The 16,380-nt window shown below is 38.8% G+C and overlaps 1 protein-coding gene across 4 annotated transcripts in view; it reads left to right on the forward strand.

The window, feature by feature from the left end:
* DOCK11 (dedicator of cytokinesis 11) overlaps positions 1 to 16,380 on the forward strand; it is a 190,581-nt gene that overhangs the window by 137,230 nt on the left and 36,971 nt on the right. For all 4 annotated transcript variants that reach the window (XM_005594441.5, XM_005594442.5, XM_074029891.1 and 1 more), the window contains 6 exons: positions 4,105 to 4,171; positions 5,835 to 5,882; positions 7,186 to 7,328; positions 9,253 to 9,368; positions 11,536 to 11,673; positions 15,797 to 15,979. In XM_005594441.5, the coding sequence (XP_005594498.3) occupies positions 4,105 to 4,171; positions 5,835 to 5,882; positions 7,186 to 7,328; positions 9,253 to 9,368; positions 11,536 to 11,673; positions 15,797 to 15,979 (695 nt within the window). The remainder of the gene's footprint in view (positions 1 to 4,104; positions 4,172 to 5,834; positions 5,883 to 7,185; positions 7,329 to 9,252; positions 9,369 to 11,535; positions 11,674 to 15,796; positions 15,980 to 16,380) is intronic.

The raw sequence follows: 16,380 nt of genomic DNA on the forward strand, positions 1-16,380 counted from the left end.
ATTTGTCTTGTCCAGTAAAGATTCTGTTTTAGTTACTCTTTATGCATTTAAATATTGATCTCTTTGAAGTCCACACTCTTGAGGTCCTCTCTTGGCTTTCTTTTTTATGGAGTCATAAACAGTAGCAACTTTAATATCAATGAAAAGATGTTCTATCTCTATACTTCTATATGGATTCTGGAGAATAAATTTCATTATCTACTTGTAGCTGCATTTTATTAACTGACGAAAATTTGCTATTTCAAAGTCTTAGATTCATTTGCCAAATATTTTCAGGCCTTATTGCTTAGTTTATTATATCGTGAGAAAAGGAGTAAGAGTCAGGAGTTACCAGTTAGGAAGTCTGAATTGACAAGAAGACTGTTCTGTTGGAAAAGTAAAACATTGTTGCTTCCTTGGGGGTGGGGGGCGGGGGCGGGGACAGGGAAGGGGACAGGGAAGGGGAAGCTACTTCCTCTTTCTTTGTGACTGTGTCTTCACTTTTCTCTTTAGCCCAGACCCCAAAAAGACACTCTCAGTATCACATTGAGGCTTATCGGCACCATTCCCTGCACTTGTAGATTCATAAATATTCTCCGAAGCAGACTGTTCTTTGGAAGGTATCAGTTTAGAGCTATCTTTCGCTGCAAATTTGGTGCTACAAGGAATAGCAACCACTGCTCTTCTTTTTGTACTAGATTTTAAAGTAGAGTCTAAAGGCAAGGCATTCAAAGGGATTGTTTTCTTTTCCTTTGTAAGAGGGTGACATGAGGTTATCGAATAATCCTCTAAAGTTTCCAGTAAAGTTTCAGATACATGAGTTGGGTATTCTCCTGGGGAGACAGCGGAAGGGCTCCATGATACACCAATCTGAGTTTCTTTTAGGGGGCAGACCTTCGTTTCAAGTGTCCCTTTTGGCTGGCCAATCTTGTCTTCATGAGGATTGAGAAAATCTTGAAATCCATACCTCTTTTGATGACTAAGTGAAGTTGTTAAAAGAGAACTTGCCAGTAGCTTCTGGCTAGCAGGGTCTTCTGTGTTAGGCTTAGAGGAACTTTTTGCAAAAGGGGTCTCTGGCACTTCAAAGAGGTCTTGACTAAAAGATGGAACTGGAAACTCTGAACTTTGTTGCAGTTCCTTTGTGCTCGTAGGTTTCATCTGTTTACTTTGTGACTGGCTTATTGATTTGATAGGCACATGCCTCTGCCTTCCTTGTGCAGGCTCCCTGACTGAAACATCTGACATAGTCATTTGACTACCAGAAACCAAGTCATCACTACCATAAGTCTGAAACTGTTGTTGCCTCATTATTATTTTAGAAAGCCTTTTATTTTCTTCTCGTAATTTATTTGTTTCTTTAGTGAGTTCCGCAATAAAGAAAAGATTTTGTTGTTGGATTTCAGAATAGTCTTTCTCCAGCGCAAGCCTGTATGTTTCTTTCATTGAACAGTTGTCACAGGTTTTTGCCTTTAACTGATCTTTCAAGTCATTAATGGTGCTCTGCAGGACTCTCTGCTGTTCAGTCAACTCTTTAATTTTGGCTGTGGAGCCCGTCCACCTCCCATCTGACAATCGCTGTTTCCTCAGACTTGTTAATTTTGCCTGTAGACGCCTCAGCTCTTTATCATGGAGCTCTTTCAGCGTCAGCCATGCTTTTTTAAAATTGTCAGATTCCAAATCACATACACTAAGCTGTGATGACTCTCTTCCTGAAGATTTCTTACAACCTCTCCTCCCTCCTTCACCCTCGTTCCCTGCCTGCATCATGTTTCACAGATTTGGAAATGGGAGGGATGGCCTTGTCGCTCGATAACAGTGCCGTTAAGAAAATGGCGGACTTGCCGTGGATTGGAGCTAGTTCGCTGTGAGGGCGAGCCCTTCTACCCCTTTCACAGACCTTCTCCGAAGCTACCTTAGGACACGGGGCGAGGGAGATGGGTGCTCACGGTTGGATGGAAAGTCCCAGGTTTTCGCTGGAAAGGAGGCACCAACTTTCCGGCTGGAAGAGCTAACGCACAGGAGAGGGAGGCCACCACCCTCAGGCAGTGGCGCAACAAGCTGCCCTTTGACCGGAGGCCGGAAACGCAGGGACTTCTGGGGGGAACCCAAGCTTCTGTGAGTAGACACCCAATGGCAGATAGGTGAGAGCGGAAGTCACTGCTAGCTTAATATACTTTTTTTAATTTTATTTTTTCTTTAGATGGAGTCACGCTCTGTTGAGCCCAGGCTGGAGTGCAGTGGTGCGATCTCAGCTCACTGCAACCTCCGCCTCCTGGGTTCAAGCGATTCTCCTGCCTCAGCCTCCTGAGTAACTGGGATTACAGGCACGCCACCAAGCCCAGCTAATTTTTGTATTTTTAGTAGAGACAGGGTTTCACCATGTTGGTCAGGCTGGCTCAAACTCCTGACCTCATGATCCACCCACCTCAGCCTCCCAAAGTGCTGGAATTACAGACGTGAGCCACTGGGCCTGGCCTAATTTTTAAAACAAGTCACATTTTGATTCTATTTTCAGTTTTATTATTGATGATTAGCATTTTGTGTTAATTGAAACCTAGCAATATTCGTGGTCTTATAAAACAATTGGAAAAATAGGCCGGGCGCGGTGGCTCAAGCCTGTAATCCCAGCACTTTGGGAGGCCGAGACGGGCGGATCACAAGGTCAGGAGATCGAGACCATCCTGGCTAACACGGTGAAACGCCGTCTCTACTAAAACATACAAAAAACTAGCCGGGCGAGGTGGCAGGCGCCTGTAGTCCCAGCTACGTGGGAGGCTGAGGCAGGAGAATGGCGTGAACCTGGGAGGCGGAGCTTGCAGTGAGCTGAGATCCGGCCACTGCACTCTAGCCCGGGTGACAAAGCAAGACTCCGTCTCAAAAAAAAAAAAAAAAAAATTGGAAGTAACTAAGTCAACTTCCCAGCATGCCTCATCCTCCTTGCCCCTCCATAAAGCCAACATTGTCTTGTCTTCCATCTTTATCATTGAGAGGTTCTAGCTCAGTTGGGAATTAAGTCATTTGCTTGCTTTTGTGACACCTATGCGATTTTTACAGTTAGAGGAGGGTCTGCTGACACCATTAAGCTCCATCAAAGTAGGATAAAAAAGGAATGGAAAGTCAAGTGGTGGCACTGTTTTTGTTTTGTTTTGTTTTGTTTTGTTTTGTTTAAATCTTAGTAAGTAGGTGTGTTGGGGAAGAAATGGGTAAGAAAGAGAAGTATATGTGATAGATTTAAGAGACTTTTGTGTCTGAAATAGTTGTTCCACAGATAGGACATCAGAATTTATAATGCAAAGACAAAGAGAAAAAGGAAAGTTATCTGTCTCTTATTCTGAAATTTAAAATTCTGGGGGTTTTTTTGTTTGTTTGTTTGTTTGTTTTTTGAGATGGATTCTCACTCTGTTGCCCAGGCTGGAAGTGCAGCGGCACGATCTCAGCTCACTGCAACCTCCACCTCCCAGGTTCAAGTGATTCTCCTGTCTCAGTCTCCCGAGTAGCTGGGATTATAGGCGCCCGCCACCACGCCCAGCTAATTTTTATATTTTTGGTAGAGAAGGGGTTTCATCATGTTTTCCAGGTTGGCCTTGAGATCCTGACCTCAAGTGATTCGCCCACCTTGGCCTCCCAAAGTGCTGGATTACAGATGTGAGCTACCGCAACTAGGCTAAAAGTTTAAAATTCTTAAACTTTTTTATTCACAGAGCCCTCTGAGTAGCAGGCAAAGGCATTTGACCTTCTCAGAAAAATGCACCTAAACACAGCATCTTGCATAAAATTTTAGGGAGTTCATTAAAAATACCTCATCTAAAGTAAAAACACAGCAACTTCCCTTACTCTGTCTTCAGAAATGATACGAAGATTGGGATAAGCGACCCAAAAGGACATACACAAAACACATAAAAAGGATCATTGATGCTGAACTAATTACCAATTAAATGATTTATTTGGAATTAATTCAAAAGAATACAGAGTGTGTACTGGGCAGTGGGAGGGGAGAGGAGAATATAGATGAAACAAGATTTGCCTTGAGTTGATAGTCCTTGAAGCTACATAGGACTTGGGGATTCACTGTGCTATTTTCTGTAATTATTTGAAGATCTAACACTTTATTTATTCCATTTTCAGATACTCTCTTAACTTACTGGAATAAAGTATCTCCTCAGGAGCTCATAAACATTCTTATACTTTTAGAGTAAGTTATCTTAATTTATCTTCATAAACTTTCCCCTTATTTGGGGAGAATTCAACTGTTACATTTTTTTCTGTTTTTAATGGCTTATTTGCTAATAATGTAGAAAATGTTAAATTATTCTGATAATATAGAGCCTGGCATAGTGGTTCTTTATCTGCAGACAGAAGAAAAATGTGAACGTGGAATACTTTCTATATTGCTGAAAACTCTAGCTAATAATAAACCATCTTTACAGCCCAGCAAAAGACTTTCTGTGATCTGAAAAACTAGAAGTAGTATCAGCTGTTCTGCATCATTCATTTGGAACAGATGCTGGAATAGTGGAGCAGTGTAAATGATTGGAATTTAGAATTTGTACTTTCATATAGAGCTGAGTAATTCTACCCACTGCAGAAATGTGTCTGTGTATTTGTGTGTGTATACACACACACACACACACACACACGTATATAAGTATGTATTCCAAGACACTTGGGGGAAAACCTAGTCTGGAGATGGGAAGTTGTCCTACATTTCATCCTGAGCTATTTTTATATGATTATTGGAAGCTAAAAGAAAAATTAGACATAGAATGAAATGCAAGAAATTTTTAAATAAATAGTACACATATATGATTTGTACGTGCATGTCTACAAAAACAAAGCATATCAATACAAACCCTTGGATTAAAGTCTTACAAACTTTAGCGGAAAATGTCAGGATAATAAACAACAGTTAAGATTTTTTTTTTAAACTACTGTAATTGTACTCAAATATTTACTAATGAAAATATCTGATGTTGGGGATTTGCTTTAGAAACACAGGGGCAGGGAGGGTGGAGGGATATATCAGGGTACCTATTCAGGGCAGAGGTCAAAAAAGAATAGCCATGAGTTCAATCATTGTTGAATCTGGGGGTGATTGGGTATGTGGGAGTTAACTATGGTACTCTCCCTACTTTCATATGCGTTTGAAATTTTTAATAATATAAAGTATTTTAATGTTATTATTTAAAATGTAGAAATTGCCGCAAGTTTTAGTGCGGAAGAACCTTTTAGAGATATTATTGACTATGCTGGTGGGCCAGGCATGGTGGCTCACACCTATAATCCCAGCACTTTGGGAAGCTGAGGCAGGAGGATCACTTTAGCCCAGGAGCTTGAGGGCAGCCTGGGCAACATAATGAGACCTGATCTCTACAAAAAATAAAACATTAGCTGGGCATGGTGATGTGCACCTGTGGTTCCAGGTACTTGCGAGGCTGAGGTGAAGGAATCATTTGAGCCCGGGAGGTCGAGGCTGCAATGAGCCGCACATGATCATTCCACTGCCTTCCAGCGTGGGTGACAGAGCGAGATTCTGTGTCAAAAATAAAAATGACTGATGGAGACCTTTGCTATGATAAGTTATCGAGCATAAAGGGTGATTTGCATTGACAGGTTTTTTTTTTAACCTGTCATTAAAATTGTATATGAAGACATGATGTAATTGTAGCAAATAAATGTAGAAAGATAGAATATGGCAAGCCCACAATTAATTATCTATGTATTTCTGTGTAGCAAAACACGTATCATTATATAATTTAAATAGGCCATTCTTTGTAACTCATGACTTTTAAAATATCACTTGTTAATCTGTAGAGGATGTTAATATATTACTAACATGCTATTGTTTTTCTTTCTAGAGTATGCTTGTTTCACTTTAGATATATGGGGAAAAGAAACATAGCAAGGTAATTCCCATAGCACTGCAATTTCTACTTTTTCCTTCTCTTCCAACAGAGGGCAATCTTACTCATGCCATGTAAAACCAAGGTTATATATTTTGAGTTAACATTGAGATACCCGTGATTTAGTTAACATGTCACAACTGAAAGTTTAAACGAATGGGAACTTTTACATTTTCAAGCTTCCCACGGAGTGATGATTAAAGTGACATACAGGTTTCTACCTTGTGAGATGCTTATCTTTTCTAAAGGAATCCAGAAGGGGCTAGGTCCAGGGGAAGGCAGGAAATCATAAAGTGAGGACAACCGTAAGGTCTGTACTTTTGTCTGAAGACTATCAATACGCACCTCAGTTACTAAGGCAAATAGAAATCCCCAACAGCAATTGGGACATAAATGATATATTATCTATTTCCTCTTTTTGTCATGTAAGTCCTAGTGAAATAAATACTTAAGGAAATATTTGAGGGATTCTAAGGTGAAGACAGTTACTTGCTTATTTCAATGAGATATATTTTAGGGGTAGAGATAGTCATTAAAGGAGCTTAAAAATAGTTTTTAAAAAATGTTTAATTTTTAAGAAGCTGTGTGGATGGGGGGATTATTGCTCAGTCTCTGGAACATCCTAAGGATAGGTAGTTTGGGCGGTGAGGGTTCCAATTTCCACCATCTTTTCCCATAACTTGGAGTTGGTATGGCCATTGTTACCATGAACCTCAGTCTTTAGGATTCTGTCAACTCTCCCACTGCGTTTACTAGAGGATAGATAAACTGCTTCTTCCTTAGTCCATGTATGACCCAGTTGTAATTTTTTAAATGGAAACAACATTAAAGTAAAACAAAGAAAAGCTTGTTTATCTTAGCAATAGACATACCTACAGAGTAAAAATTTCTAATCCAAACTTACCTCAAGTCCAGAAACAGATTAGATTGGCATTCATTCTTGAACATCTGACTCTAGGATTTTCCCCTCTCATTTCAACCTTTAGTGAACCTCTGGCTATCTTCTTCCCACTCTTGACCTTCCTCATCTCCCATGAAAAGATTGAATCTTATTGGAGTGTTGGCCACTTATCTCTGATGTTTTTGAGAAGAAGGGAAGTGGAAGCTCTTTGTAAATTCCTTAATTATATTCATATATGCTATTTTAAAGATACATTAAAACTTCATCCAATTTCTAGTGACACTTCATTTAATCCTTGAGTATACTACGTTTATGTGAAAACCTAATTTTTTTTAGTTAAAAAGATTATAACATTGAGATATGTTATTAGAGAACTCCAGTTCCTGACTTTAAAATTTATTTTAGGGTGCATGATGCCTGGCTGTCAAAACACTTCGGAATAGACCGAAAATCGCAAACCATGCCTGCTCTTCGAAACAGATCAGGAGTAATGCAGGCCCGGCTTCAGCATCTTAGTAGCCTAGAAAGTTCATTTACACTCAATCACAGTAAGTGAAAATGTGTGTGTGGTACCCATTTGACCTTAAAGAAGTCCTGGTTTAAATAATAAAAACTGAAGGTGATGGATACTCTAAATACCTTGATCATTACACATTCTATGCATGTAACAAAATATCACCTGTATCCCTTAAATTTGTATGAAGAAAAGAAGTCCTGGTTTAAATTGCCAATGTGATTGGAAATGATTTCCCATACATACATGTATTTGCATCTTTCTGCTATGTATGTATGTATATAATCAATTTCATCATACATGACTATAAAATGATAAAATACACATGGATTTTTGAACAATTTTAGGTCATGGTGTTTTCTTCATAGTGTTAAAGAAATTAAATTTTTCCCACGAATTGCTGTTCTCATAATATTTTTATATTGGGTGTTCTTCATTCCTACTGTTTAATGCAAATATTGACATCTTAATATAATAGTATATATAATATTTGTTTAGTTACTTTTGGTCATTTAATGATTAGGGAATGAACATGCTGAGATGACTGCAGAAATCAGTGAACTCTAAATACTAGTTTGGCAAAGGTGTATTTCAGACAGGTTGAAGTATTGACAAGGCAAATAGGGCAAGGAGAGAAATCTTGCCCAACTGCGGAAGCTAGAGGGTTATATAAATGGAAGCTCTCCTATGAAAAGCAAATATTAATAACAACTCAAAGAGTGAGAATGTTTTGTTTCCACACAGTCCTCTGAAGGTTTCAGAAAAGGAAGTTAGCAAAACTGGCTTTGTGGTAAGACCTAGTAATAAAAAATAATGTTTTGCTAGACGCTGAGCTAATAGACTCAGGACCTTTAAATCTGCATGTTTTAAAGCCTTCAGCTTCTTGTAAAAATATGATGAACCTATTTCCTTCAGTTGCCTCCAAGATACCTTGTTTTCCTTCTGATTTAGAAACAAATCTCCGGTGGCTCAAGCCTGTAATCCCAGCACTTTGGGAGGCCGAGACGGGCGGATCACTAGGTCAGGAGATCGAGACCATCCTGGCTAACACGGTGAAACCCCGTCTCTACTAAAAAATACAAAAAACTAGCCGGGCGAGGTGGCGGGGGCCTGTAGTCCCAGCTACTCAGGAGGCTGAGACAGGAGAATGGCCCGAACCCGGGAGGCGGAGCTTGCAGTGAGCTGAGATCCGGCCACTGCACTCCAGCCTGGGCGACAGAGCGAGACTCCGTCTCAAAAAAAAAAAAAAAAAGAAACAAATCTCATATAATCAGCATAATTGAAAATGTCTGACCATAAGGTACTACTGTTTATCTGTAGCTGAATTTCTATTTAGTGGTTTCTCATTTTTACCCACATAATTAGTAGCATGACTTAAAAGGCCTCCCACATTATTTCCTAGTTACATCACCAGAGTTCATCACTGAAACCTTGTCTCCAAAGAGGTGGGCACCTAATTATGTCCTGCAAAGCTGTTGATACAGAACTGTAATGAACACTAATGAAATTGATTAACCCAGACTATATTTGATGAAGGAGTTAAATACAGTATGACACTGTGAGCCCCCTTTCTTTTTTTTTGAGACAGAGTCTCACTCTGTCGCCCAGGTTGGAGTGCAGTGACGTGATCTCGGCTCACTGCAACCTCCGCCTCCCAAGTTAAGTGATTCTTCTTCCTCAGCCTCCTGAGTAGCTGGGATTGCAGGTGCGCGCCACCATGCCAGGCTAATTTTTTGTATTTTTAGTAGAGATGGGTTTCACCATGCTAGCCAGGCTGGTCTTGAACTGACCTCATGATCTGTCCGCCTCAGCCTTCCAAAGTGCTGGGATTACAGGCATGAGCCACCACACCCAGCCGAGCCCCCTTTCTTGTCTTAAGTCTTTGGGTAGAAAGTCATTCAGCACCATTATGTGCATCTTCATGTTGGGAAAAGTTTAATTTACTTTTTTAATCCTAGGTTCTACAACAACTGAAGCAGACATTTTCCACCAGGCACTTCTTGAAGGCAATACAGCTACTGAAGTTTCCCTAACAGTACTAGATACCATATCATTTTTCACTCAGTGCTTCAAGGTAAAAATGAAGAGTTATAATCCAGTTGGTACCATTGCAAAGTAACATTATACAGAAATTACCTAGTCAAATGTGGGGTAGTGCAGTGAAAAAGGCTGGCATGAATAGTCAGGAAATGTGGATGGCAGTTCTAGTTTGGTTTTCATGTGACCCTGAAAGTCACTGAGACTCACTTGTGTCATCCATAAAGGGAAGGGAATGGACTAACTTGCCCTTAAGCTCTCTTCTACCTCTTAAATTCTATTAGATTTTCATGTTTAAAAACAAAGTTTCCATACTTTAAGTAGCCAGCAATTTTTAGCCCAAAATATGATTGGATCTGTTTGCCCAAATACCCATTGTGATGAGGTGTCCTGTCAGGGTAGATGGGGTCCAGGCAGGCTGGCTGGCTTCCCTAGCCATGCACTTAGTGTTTTTTCTCAGATGTTTGCCTCTCAGTGCAAATCATCATTGCTATGATTTTAAAAAGAAGGTAAAAGCACTTATCTAACAGGATTATTGGAGGGGGGAATGCAATAATGGACGTGTGCTTTGAAAAGTAAAAATGATGTGACTATAATGTAAGAACTCAAAGGTGAAAAATCTTGCTTGCTTTCATTTCAGTTATACAGATGTGTTTTTTTGTTTGTTTGTTTTGTTGTTGTTTTTTCCTTCTTCCCCTCTTCTCTGAGTAATTCAGTTAATTGTTTCAGCGACCTCGAGATTTTCTATGGAAACCTGGCCTGTGCTTTTCAAAGAGGCTTATAAAGGAAAATTGAATTAGATACTAATACAAAATAGGCTGCAGAATACCTTTAATAAATAGGTTACAGATCCCTTTATGAAGTATTAGGTTTGTTCTATATTAAAATGCAACACAACTCCATGTTTCATCGTGCCAATAAATAAGGAAGTCATTAGATCTCATGATGTACATTGTATTCCTTCCTCCTATTCTGATACCTCTTATTTATTTAACAAACATTTATATAATCTCTTGGTAAATATCAGGCACTGTCCTAAGGGCTTTACAAATATTAACTCACTTTTTCATTGTGAGGCTGGGAATGAGAAAGGGGAGTGATCTTTTTTGAAACAATGGAAATGTTCTAAAATTATATTGTGGTGGTCACCCAACTCTGTTGCCGAATTTACTAAATGTAATTTAATTGTATACCCGAAACTGGTGAATTTTATGGTTTGTAAATTATATCTCAATAACTTAAAAATACAAATATGAACTTACTTTTAATCCTCATAATAGCCTTATGATGTAGATACTGTTATTCCCTTTTGAAAATGGGGACACTGGGGCCCACAGGAGGTTAATGCCACACAGCTGGGCAGTGGCAGAATCAGGATTGAGATCTAGGCCAGTTATGAGAGACCATGATTCTAGCCACTATACCATGCTTTGAAATATACTAAGGAAAGTGCCAGAAAAATCAAAATGCTATTCAGGGATTCTGGCTGTCAGTATTATCATTAGATTGTTGTTGTTTTGGGTTTTGTTGTTTTTGGCCAGGTTGTAACCTGCTGGTTACTTTCTTGAGGGGTAGCAGGATAGAGCTGGAGAAATTAGCCATTGCTGATTAAAACAAAGTTGACAAACTAATAGGTATTTATCTACAATTTGTTGTTTCTTTGCAAGGGGCATTTAAACAATTTACATAATTCTGTTCAATTGTGATACCTGTTAATTATCTCTACTCATAGAGGGTTTAATTTTTCATGAATGGCTAACCATATAGTAAACATACTTTTAAAGTAAATTAGATCATAATCTAATAAAATAGAATTGGTATTTTCCTTCATTTATACATTATAATAGTCTCTCAGAAATACAAAGGCTGATTGGCTTGTATTCATTTTGATTTCTTAATTGAGAAGCAATGTGGTATAGGTTAATAGAAAATACTGTTCCCATACTAGTCCTGTATATTGTTGTGTTGCATTGAAAAAAAAATTCCACCTGTTTAAAATGTTGGGATTAAGTATTCTAGATATCATGTATGTAGTATTTGTTTGAGATTTCCAAGTTGAAAGATGGCACAAATATTTTGAAATTATATGTAAGAGCCTTTTATTTTCCTGAAACTTCCAAACAGTGGTTTCATAAACAGGTCCTGGTGAAATCAGTTCTATCATTCTCAGTGGGGCATAAACCATATTTTTTAATGTTTTATAGACCCAGCTTTTAAATAATGATGGCCATAACCCATTAATGAAAAAAGTGTTTGATATACATCTTGCTTTTCTTAAAAATGGACAATCTGAAGTGTCGCTGAAACATGTATTTGCCTCACTAAGAGCTTTCATCAGTAAGGTAAGGACAGAAGCTTGGGAGCAGCTGGTGGGCTGTCTTCATTGCAAAAAGGAAAGATGGGACAATGGGGGTCATTGTGGTGACATATACAATGCCAGCTCATGAAGCCATTAAGTACTGCCTTTGTAAATAGAAATACAGAGCAACAAAGCACACACAGAGGGCCTGACCATGAACCCCCTCAAATCAGAAGCTACTTTTTATTTCACCCCATAATACCTTCCCTTTTCCATTAAGCTCCTTTGAAGAGTATCATTTTAAAATTACCAAGCCTGCCAGTTCTCTATTTTGCTTCTTTTTAAAAGTATTGTCATGTTGGAGGTATATAAGCCATGAGTGCACTCATGTCTAAAGACTTTGAAAGGATCCAACTTTTGTAATCCCAGGGTCTTGTATAATATCTTGGAAATGGTAAGCACTCAGTACATGTTCAAATGGATGCATCCTGACTTTCAATGCTAGTTGTAACTAAGGGCCCTAAATGCAGTCCACTTGCCCCAGCTGAACAATAACCTCAGACTTGGCTTTTAGGAAGAAATATGACCGAAACAGACAGCAAAGATTTGTTTTCTGTGCTCAGGGGCTTTTTAAACTTAAGAATAAACATAATAAACCAAGATAGAGCTAAGGTTATGGAAAGGCACAGTCCAGATCTTCCACTGGTTTATGTAACTACAGTAAGACAAAGAAATTCAGTTACGTTATTTGTGTAATAGGCTAGCTAAGCTTTGAAAACTTTTTGCCATCCTCATTATTTATATAGCAGCTAGTTGCATTTAATAGATACAGAAATTAGATGAATTTGAAGCTTTTTATTGCCATTCTTTAATATAATTTATGAATTAAAAATCTATGGGAAGCCGAGTTCAACACAAGCATGTTACAAGAAACCAAGGGAAGGAGATTCAGAAATAATTCATTTAACAAAAACTGTGTAGGTACTTACTGGATATAGTCCCTAAGGGCTTATTGTCCAGTAGAGGGAGGCACACACACATCAAGATACACGTACACAGAAACAAATACCATCAGGATAAGATAAGTCTGTATAGACCTGTGGGGGTGAGCAGGAGAAAAACTCTAATTTAGCAAAAGTTTTTCTGCAGCAATGGAGCTAGGATTTAATATGGATTCACCAAGAGATGAAACTAAAGATGTAAATGGAGTACAGATCATGTGGACTCATCTTAAGAGTTGGATTTCATCTTTCAGGCATCAGGTAGTCACGGAAGGGTTTTAAGCAGGGAAGTAACACAATTATATTTGTATTAAGAGAGAATTGGTAAGGACAGGGGAAAGTCTCTTTAAAAGTTGTGTTGAAGAAGGATTGGTGACAGTGTCAAAGGCAGTAAAAAGACTAGCTGCAGTAAGCTAGATAAGAAATGAGGGCCTGAAGTAAGGTAGTGACAGTGGATATATGAAGGGTCAAAGGCAGATGAGACATGTTGAAAAAGGATTTACAGGATTTGATCATCAGTCCACTGATAGTATGGTGGAGTGTGGTAGTTGATATGAAATACAGGGGAAAGACTACATTTGCAGTAAAAGTTAATGAGTCCTGTTTTGTAGACCTGTTGAATTTGAGTGCCTATGGGACATTAAGATGTGTGGATCTTTGCTCTGGAGAGGGATCAGATTGGAGAGCCAGACTTGGAGTCATTCTCCATTCATCCGTACTATATTTATTGAGGACCTTCTCTGTGTCAAGTGCTGTACTAGGTCCTGGAGATGCAATGGAGATACAAAATAAATAATAGTCTTCGCCCTCATGAAGCATTCAGTCTTAGTGGGGATAGGGGAGACAGAAAAAAATAAATAAAAGAATTAGTAATTATGAGCCGGATGCGGTGGCTCACACCTATAATCCCAGCACTTTGGGAGGCCGAGGCGGGCAGATCACCTGAGGTCAGGAGTTCGACACCAGCCTGACCAACATGGCAAAACTCTGTCTCTACTAAAAATACAAAAATTAGCTGGGCGTGGTGGCGGGTGCCTGTAATCCCAGCTACTCAGGAGGCAGAGGTTGCAGTGAGCCAAGATGGCGCCATCGCACTCCAGCCTGGACGACAGGGCAAGATTTCGTCTCAAAAAAAAAAAAAGTAATTATTATATGTTCTAGGAGAGGAACAAACAGCGTGCTGAGACAGTAAATGATTTGTGGGAGATAATCTTATCTTAGATAGGTTTGTCACTTTTAAAATGAGACCTGAATCTGTAATCCCAGCACTTTGGGAGGCTGAGGCGGGTGGATCACAAAATCAGGAGTTCAAGACCAGCCTGGCCAGCAAGCATAGTGAAACCCTGTCTCTAGTAAAAAAAAAAAAAAAAAAAATTAGCCGGGCATGGTGGCGTGCGCCTGTACTCCCAGCTACATGGGAGGCTGGGTCACTTGAACCCGGGAGGCGGAGGTTGCAGTGAGCCGAGATTGTGCCATTGCACTCCAGCTTGGGCAACAGAGCGAGACTTCGTCTCAAAACAAAAAAAACAAAGAGACCCGAATTATTGAAAAGGGGCCAGCTGTAAAAAGAGCTTACAGAAGAACTATCTAGGGAGAAGGACATACATGTGCCAAGGCTCTGAGTTGGGAAACAGTTTGGAATATTCTAAGAACTAAAAGGCTGGTATTTTTGGAGCATAGTGAACTAGTGGGAGCATCAACATACAAGTGGTAGTCGAAGCCATGAGAGTGGTTTGATTTTCCCTGGATAGTAGATTGAAGAAGAAGAACAACAACAACAAAAATCAAAAGCAGAACATTGGAGAGAAATAACGTAGAAGGGAGGTTCAAAGACGAATCTGTAAGGGAGATGAGAGGGAGCAGTCACAGAGGTCGGAAGAAAGGTAAGAAAGAAGGATATCATGGAAGCCAAAGAAGGAAAGAGTTCCAACATTGTCATGACGTGTACAGAGTAGTCAAATAAGATAAAGGGGAAAAGAGGTCTGTTAGAATTGGCAATTAGGAGGTCATTGATGATTTTGGCCATTGCCCCCTCAGAGAAGTGAGTGATGTGGGTAGAAGACTTAGTGTAGTGATGAGCTACACTGTAGCTATGCTCTCCCTTAAATGTTTATTTTCATACCAGAGTACCTGCTTCATCCAGAGTTAGTTTAGTCTGGTGAAATTATTAGTGAGATTTCCCAATTGCCAATCAGAAAACATTTATTAAGCATTCATTATCTGCATAGAATTACACTTGGTATTAAGGTGAAATAAAGGGTAGATTCCTATAATGTGGGTCTAAATTCAAGGTTCCTAAGAAATAATTTTTAAAACATGGCCCTCTAGCTTCACTCTCTGAAAAACGTCTATTGTGTACCCTGAAGCAGCTTATTATTTGCTTGCCTAGACCTATAAGCACAGGAAATTGTAACAAGTCTATTGTGTCTTCCACAAAGCAGACCGAATACATTCTTAAAGGAACAGGCCACTAGTCTCTTGGGACAATTAGTCACTTTCGTACTCCTTTTCTATGCTAAAATGTATCTTAACTATCAGTGTTTATGTGAAGAGGATACATGTGTGTATCTCCTGTATCCCATTTTGTTAAAAGATGAACTTCACTTGCTGAGTAGATTTTAGCTGTAATTTTCTCAGCACTTTGATGTTCACAATAAAGGAACTGTTGAAATATAAACCAAAAGAGTAAGTAATGAAGATTGACCTTCCCATTTTTAAGCCCACATTTGAGATCCATCATTCATCATTTCAGGCATTCTTTCAAAACATATTGAGAACCTGCTTACGGTATTATGGTGGTGCAAAAGTAATTGCCACTATATAGTGGCAAAAACCGCAATTACTTTTATATATATTATATTATTATATACAATAATATAATATGTTGCAGACTCTCTTGAGCTCTTCTCAGATCTACAGCATTTATATTCAGTACTTTTACATCTTTGTAATAACTTGTATACTGACTTAAGTTCTATTATTATCACATGCTGGTGTTAATGTTAACTAGTTCAGGCGCTCTGGAGAGTAGAGCCTGCTTTATGTTGATTTTGTATCCTTAAAGCACCCAGCATAGGTTTAGGTGAGGATATAGAGGGCACTTGATACTCTCTTGATTTTATGATTGGATTTTAAATACTTATTTCTGTTTTCCCTGTTCTTTAGTTTCCTTCAGCATTTTTCAAAGGAAGAGTAAACATGTGTGCTGCATTTTGCTATGAGGTTTTAAAGTGCTGCACGTCGAAGATTAGCTCAACCAGGAACGAAGCATCTGCACTTTTGTATCTTTTGATGAGAAACAACTTTGAGTACACCAAAAGGAAAACCTTTTTGAGGACACATCTACAGGTCAGTGAAAATAAAAGAGCCTCTTCATCTTTCTTCTCTTCAATCTTTAACCTCTAGATCAAGATCCAGAGCCACCCAACCCAGTCCAATACAGTGTGGCCATCTAGCACTTGATGTATGGCTAGTCTAAATTTAGATGTTCTGAAAGTGTAAAATATGCTATGGCTTTTGAAGACTAAGTATGAAAAAAATAGAATATCTAAATTGTTCTATATTGATTGTATGTTGAAATGATATGTTACCTATATTAGGTTAAGTATATTAAAATAAGTCTCTTTTTAGTGTGGCTACTAGGTAATTGATAATTACGTATGTGGCATGTGTCATATTTCTACAGAATAGAGCTGCTCTAGAGCAGAGACATTACGACCATAGGCTCTATTTCAATTTTTTTTTTTTTT

This window comes from Macaca fascicularis, chromosome X, assembly GCF_037993035.2.
Source record: "Macaca fascicularis isolate 582-1 chromosome X, T2T-MFA8v1.1".
NCBI lineage: Eukaryota > Metazoa > Chordata > Mammalia > Primates > Cercopithecidae > Macaca > Macaca fascicularis.